The 9,042-nt window shown below is 49.9% G+C and overlaps 1 protein-coding gene across 1 annotated transcript; it reads left to right on the top strand.

Annotated features, from left to right (window-relative positions):
* Positions 1-933: 933 nt before the first annotated feature.
* Positions 934-8,783, top strand: gtpbp4 (GTP binding protein 4). The gene is made up of 16 exons (XM_060058736.1): positions 934-1,084; positions 2,160-2,330; positions 2,508-2,611; positions 3,078-3,214; positions 3,363-3,463; positions 3,551-3,643; positions 3,923-4,114; positions 4,358-4,423; positions 4,631-4,720; positions 4,969-5,079; positions 5,703-5,780; positions 6,152-6,203; positions 6,455-6,555; positions 7,145-7,408; positions 7,786-7,929; positions 8,131-8,783. Exons 1-16 carry the CDS (start codon positions 1,037-1,039, stop codon positions 8,281-8,283), a joined length of 1,905 nt encoding a protein of 634 aa, XP_059914719.1. The 5' UTR covers positions 934-1,036; the 3' UTR covers positions 8,284-8,783.
* The last annotated feature ends 259 nt before the right edge of the window (positions 8,784-9,042 follow it).

Genomic DNA, 9,042 nt, shown 5'->3' with positions numbered 1-9,042 from the left:
CTCAAGTAGGCGGGGCTTAACTGACCGCCCCCCTATACGTGTCGACCAATAGGACGTCCCATTTTGGCGGATTCTTTTTAATTTTTTCACTCTTAAAATAAGCCCCGCCCCCCGAGAATATACGGGTGGTGTGGTGTCTGTACATCCCGGTGAGGGGGGGGCAGGTACGCTCTGGTGGTCGGCCCTCGCATCCTGGCGTCCTATTGGTCGACACGCCCATGGGGGCGGGGCAATGCCGTTCGCATAGTGAGGCCACGCGATTGGACGAACCCCACAGTGTGGACAGCCGGTTGGTCGAGGCGCGCAGCGGGGACGCACACGCTTGCCCGCTCGTGATTGTGTGTGTGGGCGTGGCTCACGTTCCACCGGCGACGCTGTTTGGCCTACACTCAGGATCACAACAAGTATGTGTCGGACAATCCGACGTTTCACCGCAAACTGACGTCCTGCCGCCCTAAATATTCGTTATGATTTAACAAGTATTTTTATTAAACAATCATTTTTTATACTTTTATTTTATTTATCAATTGTTAAATATATATTTTGGGATTTAAACCAACGATTTAAAGCTATTTGCCGTCAAAGGTGTCAGAATAGCAGACGAAGTCATCTCGGGCCCTGCAGTTCAGATAAAGCGGTGCAGAGAAAGGCATTAACACTGCCAGGGTTAGGGGTCCGATTCCGAGCCATGCTAAGAATGTAACGACATGCTTTCAGCCATTCACCAAAACATATAAAGTGATGTGATTGGTTTAGGAACCCAGCATATTTTATGCACAAATTAGGATTTATATAGTCTTTCAGTATAAGCAAACAATTATTCGAAACAATTATGATTTTTTTCAACCTAAAAAATAGTTTATTCTATGTTGAAGGGGGACCTCCCTCTATTGTTTGTCTATATTTACTAACGTTAAACGTGGGGCCGCTAGGGGGCGCTGCAGGGAAGTAACGCGAGACTTCCTCAGCGTCACTTCCTCCACGACGTGCTGCCCTCTTCTCGTGCCGTCTGCGGACCCTAACGTGTCTCGCAAAAATGGCACTTTATAATTTCAAAAAGATCATGGTGGTTCCGACTGCTAAGGTACGTTTTACCCCCACCGGGTTCATGAACCGTGTGCGGACGCGGTGGTGTGTGTGTCTGGAGTGTGTGTTTTGTTTTTAGACGGCCTGGTCCGGGTGTGCGCTCTTCAGAGGAGACACGTGTTGGTAGAGGGACGGGGATCGGGCCCTGACAGTGGAGCACCGTGTTGTATAGTGTACATATGGGTGTGATGTTAGTCTAATATGTCTTCTGGAGGGTTCAGTGGAAGGTTTTGATGATCAGTGGGGTTTTGTGATACCGGAAGGGACTTAAGTCTCTGGGCCTTTACTTAATGCCTGAAGAATTTTTGAAGTCAGCTACCGACTTTGCGAAGTTTGGTGTAAAATGTCATTGGTCTCTATTTGATATGCTTCAGACTTAGTTTTTAGTTTCTTTATTTGATATGTTTATTATTATTATTATTATTTTTATTATTAGTAGTATATAATCTAACGTTACACGAAGTCTCACTGGGAAGAACCGGTTATATTTGTGTGTATTTAATATTGGACTATGAATTAATCCTATCAAGTCAACGTTTAAAAAGTTCGTCAGATGTAGATTGGGTCATAACGTGTCACTTGACGCCGGATAAACGGGCAACTCCATGGGTGTATCCTAATACTAAGTATATACTATTTCTATGCAGTGTCTACTACTTGACCGATAGTATCTAACGTTCTACAGCTATGCGTAGAACGCTTCCGAACTGCACCGAAACGCCACCGGATGTATGGAGATTACGTATTTCCCCTCTGTGCGTTGCACATCAGACGCCGGCAAAATTAAAGTCGCCTTCGATTATTGACCGATTTTTTATTTATTTTTCACCGCGGAGCTCTTCTTCGTCGGTTACCAGACTCAGGCTGAATTGTGGGATAGTGACCTACTGTTGTATACTGTGGCGGTAGTACGCATTCGGAAACTTTTTGCCTACTACACAATGCGTACTGAGATTTGGCCGAGCTATATTTGTGACGTTCTACAAAATGCCTACTATATAGCAGTCAAGTATGAGTATTCGGATGCAGCCCATGTCTTGGAAATTAATAACCTACTTATTCTCTACTTCTAGGCTTTCATCGATGTCACTTTATCCAAAACGCAAAGGAAAACCCCCACAGTGGTGCACAAACATTACCAGATCCATCGCATCCGCCACTTCTACATGCGCAAAGTCAAGTTCACGCAGCAGAACTGTCATGACCGACTCAGCCAGATTCTCACCGACTTCCCCAAACTGGACGTAAGTGAAATAAGCAAATTACGTCAGACAATCATTTTATTTTCAGTTAAATTTATTCAATTCAATGTTTTTTTTTAGCCTTAATCATAGGTACAGTCTCATAGGGCTAAATAGGCCGTATATTTATGCCAATTCGACAGTGTGAGTGTCTGATGTTGGTGTGGTTTTGGCCCCCAGGATATCCATCCCTTCTACGCTGACCTGATGAACGTGCTGTACGATAAAGACCATTACAAACTTGCCCTGGGTCAGATCAACATTGCCAAGAACCTCATCGACAAGTAAGTATTGTGGTCTAAGAGCTCATTTTTATAACATTTGAACTAAAGCAAATACGTCCCTTTGACTAGTAAAGCTCTGGACTATCAGAGGTTCAGACAGAAAGTATCTCAAACAGGTTGTGGTCTCTGCTCAGTAGACCAGGATTTGGTAGCTGGTGCTAGAATCATCTCTCTCTCTACAACACTCACTGGCTGCTGCAGGGCCTGCTGGGAGGTTAGAGACAGGAACACAAACCTTCTGTGTGTGAAAGTTTGTAATGGAACCCCGAGCAGCTATTGCTAATGCGAATGCCAACCCATGCTAATGAAGTTCTTGAACTCCTCTATAATTCAAGAAATGTGAATAAATAAAGTGAATGTTTCCAAAGACTGATTGTTTACAACCCGATGTTTGGCCGGTGGAGCTGTCTGTGTATGATTTAATATGAATCCTAATGTGTATTGATGATTATGATGGTGTGTGCAGCGTTGCCAAAGACTACGTGCGTCTGATGAAGTACGGCGACTCTCTGTACCGCTGCAAGCAGCTGAAGAGGGCGGCGCTGGGACGCATGTGCACCATCCTCAAGAGGCAGAAGCAGAGCCTGGAGTACCTGGAGCAAGGTACTGGGCACATGACACGGTCACATGACCTCTGGAAGTCTAGGAACATTAATCACACTAGATTTAATAAGTGCCTAACAAAAACCCAAGGCGATAATACAAAATACTAAACTTTGTCTGTCTGTCTGTCTCCCCCTCTCCCTACCAGTGCGTCAGCATCTGTCCCGTCTACCCTCCATCGACCCCAACACCCGGACCCTGCTGCTGTGTGGCTACCCCAACGTGGGCAAGTCCAGCTTCATCAACAAGGTGCGCGCACCCCTGCATGTATTAAAAAGGGCCGCATTACCCAGAGTTCCTAGAGGCGCCCACTAACCCTCAGTTGCGCGTCCTCAGGTGACCCGGGCCGACGTGGACGTCCAGCCGTACGCCTTCACCACCAAGTCCCTGTTCGTCGGCCACATGGACTACAAGTACCTCCGCTGGCAGGTAGCTCCTCCCCTCTGTAGCCCCGCCCCTCCTGTAACTCCTCCCCCTGCCCCTGTTCTGCACCATCTCACATTTAGAAGATTAAACCACTGGATTCACCCCAGGGGGGAAAGTAAAGCTGCACAGCGGCAGCAGAAGTACTGGACGTAAAATACTAAAACATTAAAATAAGACATTATTGATATCTGAAGGAATAAAGCAATGTGTGTTATGAGTAGTAGCTCTGTTCCGTTTTCAACCAATCGCGACTCGGCCACACTGACCCCTCCGTGTTGTTAGGTGGTGGACACCCCTGGGATCCTGGACCACCCTCTGGAGGAGAGGAACACCATCGAGATGCAGGCCATCACGGCGCTGGCCCACCTGCGTGCGGCCGTCCTATACGTGATGGACGTGTCGGAGCAGTGCGGACACAACCTGGAACAGCAGCTGGAGCTCTTCAACAGCATCCGCCCGCTGTTTGCCAACAAGGTGAGGCCCGCCTCCCCCACAGGGACCCCTCTTACATCACACCGGGACCCCGCAGACATCACACAGGTTCTGACATCACTCTGACATTACGTCATTCACCTGAAGAATCTTTTCTCCAAAGAGACGTTGAATAAACTGAGGTCAGGCTGAGGACGGTCTTAAGCAGACATTAAGACAATGAATAACTACAGAAACGTTAAAGAGAGCGGTTGTTTTATTATTGTTGTTTATTATTATCCCCAGCCTCTCCTGGTGGTGGCCAACAAGTGTGACGTGAAGAAGATCAGCGAGCTGTCTGAAGAGAGCCAGGTGAGTCCTCCTGTAGACCAGAACCTGCTGCTGGCTCTCTGTCTTTCCGTCTGTCTCTGGCCCCGTCCACACGGAGCCGAAATGTGCGGTTTCGGGCACCGGATTCGCCGGCTCCGTCTGGACGGGAGTTTAAAAAAAAAAAAAAACGGCGTTGTGTGGATGGGGCCTCTGTCTCACTCTGATCCGAGTTTTTTCTCTTTCTGTTAGAAAATCTTTGCCGACCTGTTGGAGGAGGGCATCCCTGTGATCGAGACCAGCACCCTGACAGAGGAAGGAGTGATGACGGTCAAGACTGAGGTAAGCTTCCACTTCCTGTTCACCTCAGAGGATGTGATGGCATGGCGCTTTGATAAGGCTGAGGGGTAAGAGGGCAGAACGGAGGACGTGTGGGGACAATGTATAGTAGGTGTTAAACTGACATCAGCCGCTAGCTAGCAGGACAGCCAGGTAGCACGTCGGTATATAGACAATCTGTGGTCCTGCTTGTGTCCCGTCGACCATGTTCCCTGGTAACTGTATCCATGGTAACCGCCTCTCTCCCCCAGGCGTGTGACAAGCTCCTGGCTCACCGTGTGGACGGGAAGATGAAGGGGAAGAAGGTCCACGACGTCCTGAACAGACTTCACCTGGCCGTGCCCTCCAAGAGAGACCACAAGGTAGGCCCCTGGTCCAAGAGAGACCACAAGGTAGGCCCCTGGTCCAAGAGAGACCACAAGGTAGGCCCCTGGTCCAAGAGAGACCACAAGGTAGACCCCTGTTCCAAGAGAGACCACAAGGTAGGCCCCTGGTCCAAGAGAGACCACAAGGTAGGCCCCTGGTTCAAGAGAGACCACAAGGTAGGCCCCTGGTTCAAGAGAGACCACAAGGTAGGCCCCTGGTCCAAGAGAGACCACAAGGTAGGCCCCTGGTCCAAGAGAGACCACAAGGTAGGCCCCTGGTCCAAGAGAGACCATAAGGTAGGCTCCTGGTCCAAGAGAGACCACAAGGTAGGACCCTGGTCCACCTGACCCCTCCACTAGGGGGTCAGGACCTCCTGGAGGACCAACGGTGCTGCTTGCTAGTCCTGCTGGGGTTTTCCCTAGAAGGATGGTCGGGATTGTTAAAGTGATCATGGGGGTGTGATGGAGGTGGGGCTACGAGAAGAGGGGGAGGTAAGGTAGGCGTTGGGCTGTGTAGGCGATAGGTGTTTGAAGAGGTAGGGGTGGAGGTGTGAGGAAGGCAGTGGTGTGTGAGGGCGGGGGGTGTATCTGGACCTGACCATGTGTCGTGTGCTCCCCAGGATCGGCCTCCCTTCATCCCGGAGAACGCGGTTCTGCGTAAGAAGGCCATGGAGGTGGACCGGCCCAAGAAGAGGACGGTACGGACCCTAACCTCATCCGTCTCTTTATGTCACTGTTGGGTCAGCAGGGGGCTCATTCAGACAGCATCTCAAACAGGTTGTGGTCTCTGCTCGGTAGACCAGGATTTGGTAGCTGGTGCTAGAATCATCTCTCTCTCTACAACACTCACTGGCTGCTGCAGGGCCTGCTGGGAGGTTAGAGACAGGAACACAAACCTTCTTCTGTGTGTGTGATCGTTTGATATGGAAACAGCAGCAACTATTGCTAATGCGCTAACACATGATAAGGAAGGGCTTGAAATGTTGGAGGGTTCCTCTGTAGTTCAGGTCAGTAGAACTATGAATGCAAGATATACAGGGCGCCGGGTGACCTCTGACCTTTGTTTCAGGAGCGCGACCTGGAGCTGGAGCTGGGAGACGAGTACATCCTGGACCTGCAGAGTAAGCCAAGCTTTATTTGAATTCTCCTGACCAACGATAACGTTTTAACGTTACGCTAAAATGTAAAAAAGATATTTAAGTTAAGGGTGATAGGAAGTGGTGAATGAGCGGTACCAGAGGAGACCTTCACCTGCACAGAGAAGGGCTTCCACAGCTGTAGGTCTTGGTGTATCTGGGTCCTGACCTTGGTCTGTCTGGGACCTGATCTTGGAGTGTTAGTGTTCTGATCTTGTGGTTTCCGGTGCTTTCAGAATACTGGGACCTGATGAACCAGGAGGAGAAGTCTGACGTGATCCCGGAGATCTGGGAGGGCCACAACATCGCCGACTACATCGACCCGGAGATCATGAAGGTCCGTACCTCCTGGAGTGCTGAGGACCTCTCCCTTCCTTCAAGGGGCCGTCCTCTAGGACCTAGGGGTCTACTGTACTCCTCTAGGACCTAGGGGTCTACTGTACTCCTCTAGGACCTAGGGGTCTACTGTACTCCTCTAGGACCTAGGGGTCTACTGGACTCCTAGGGCCTAGGGGTCTACTGGACTCCTTTAGGTCCTAGGGGACTGCTCTACTCACTGCTGCAGTGGGTGTAAATGTGATGTTAAGATCAGCATCCTCCTAATGAGATGTACAGATTTTCCCATACCATTTTTTTTTTTTGGAGCTTCCATGTTTTTTGGACTTGGTAGCTCGAACAAACTATGGTCGGAGATGACGCGTTTCCCATTCAGACTTTCCAACTCCGACCGTTAACGAACACAGCAGTACACCGTCGTGTTTGTGATGTTCTCCGCCTGGGTAGTAAAGGAGTCACGTGATGGTATCGGATCGGCGCATAGATACCAGTATCGGAAATCCGATACTGGTATCGGAACAACCCTAGCACCTGCAAGCCTCACCAGACTAACGTTCTCCCCCCCCCCCCCCCCCCCCACAAACACACAGAAACTGGAGGAGCTGGAGAAGGAGGAGGAGCTGAAGGAGCGGGCGGGCGACTACGACTCTGACGAGGAGAGCGAGGACGAGGAGATGCAGGAGATCCGCATGCTGGCCAAACAGATCAAGGAGAAGAAGGGGCTCCGGGTACTGGCCTCCAAGGAGAAGGACATCCACGGCCCCCGCATGCCCCGCACCGCCACCAAGGTGGAGCGGAAGCTCCTGGAGACGGAGATGAGCGGCCTTGGGCTGGACATGACGGACAAGGACGACGTGAGTGAACCAGCCAATCACAGCCCTTGGGCCCTCGTTGACCTGTTTTAAAGTGTGGTGGTTAAGATGCACTCTTATCGCTGATGTATTATATATTATAATACATTATAAATGTTTGAGCATTGTATATTCCTTGAAGTTATAACTTGAGGGGGGGTTTCTATTGATACCTAATATTGAACTACTTCAACATATAAAGCTACTAAGGATAAGGTATGCATAGAGATCTGTATTGTTGGACATTATAACAAGGTCAGTATTAACAGACCTAGACCTCTACCCCTGATAAAAAGACTAACATATCCAGCTGCTCCTGCTGGTTGAAGCAGAGAGCGGCTCCAGAGTACTGACGTGTGGCGCCCCCTCTGGTGTTTCAGAGCCACTACGCTGACAAGGCCCGCCGCTCCCGCAGTGTCACCAGGAAGCGCAAGCGTGAGGCCTCGGCCCCGCCCACCTCCAAGATCCGCAGCCAGAGCGCCTCAAGGCCCCCCAGGGACCAGTCGGGCATCAGGGACGCAAAGGTACGACCAGGGGCATGATGATGGGGGGGTGGGGGGGTAAAGAGATGGCGATGACGGTTGTGCTGATGAGTGTGCTGATGAGAGTGACTGTGCTGATGAGAGTGAAGGTGTTGATGACGTGGTGTGACGGTGTTGATGATGTGGTGTGACCTTGCTGATGATGTGATGTGACCTTGCTGATGATGTGGTGTGACCTTGCAGATGGGCCGGAAGGTGAAGAAGATGATGAAGAACTCCCAAAAGGAAATGAACCGTGACGGCAAGAAGGGCGAGGGTGACAGACACGTCTACGACCTGAAACCCAAACATCTGTTTGCCGGAAAGAGGACACAGGGGACCAACGACCGCCGTTAAACCAGAGCTAACCCCCCAATTAAGATTCCCTTTATCTCCCTGTAAGCCCTGCCCCCTCCTATACAGCCCCCATAAGTACCAGAGGACTCTGGGTAATGTAGTTTCGGACCTAAAGGCCATGACACCCTGTTTATTTGTAGCCTGTTGGGTCCTTTACTAAGACGAACTCCTCGATGGCTGTGGTGGTTTAGATCTTGACTGCAGAGAGCAACTCTGTAGGAGGAACCTAGCCTCCTAACAGACGCAAGGAGGAACTTTAATGGAAGACTTACATTTTCTGGCCTCCATTCAGAAGAGTACCAGGCTAAGGATGTACATGGAGATGTTTAGCAGCTGAATGGAGGTTTGAGGTCTTCTGCCCCCGTTGATAAGGCCTTCAGCCCGTGTGTGAACAGACCGTGTGTTTACGCGATAATGATAAGTGACATCGATGACTTCCTGTGTGTGATCTTTCTGAAACATTCCACCTCGGTGGAACCAATAAATCATTGAAACCCAAACCTCTCGCTCCTTTTCTGTTTATTATCCACACTTATGTTAATTTATATCAGACTAATGGGAGACCCCATCGAGGGGTGTGAGTTTGATTCCCTGCTGATGTGTCCTTGGACCCTGTTGATGAGGTGTGCACTGTGCAGCGTGCATGGCTGGGTTTGGGGGTCGGGTTAGACGAGGGGTGTTATTTATAGAGGTGTATGAGGGGCACCGTGACCCCAGAGGTGGGTTTTTATTAATAGTTCCTCATCATAGTCCTACTCT

The sequence above is a fragment of the Gadus macrocephalus genome, chromosome 8, assembly GCF_031168955.1.
Source record: "Gadus macrocephalus chromosome 8, ASM3116895v1".
In the NCBI taxonomy this organism is placed as follows: Eukaryota; Metazoa; Chordata; class Actinopteri; order Gadiformes; family Gadidae; genus Gadus; species Gadus macrocephalus.
The sequence above is the reverse complement of the archived record's forward strand: the minus strand, read 5'-3'. Positions and strand labels throughout refer to the sequence as shown.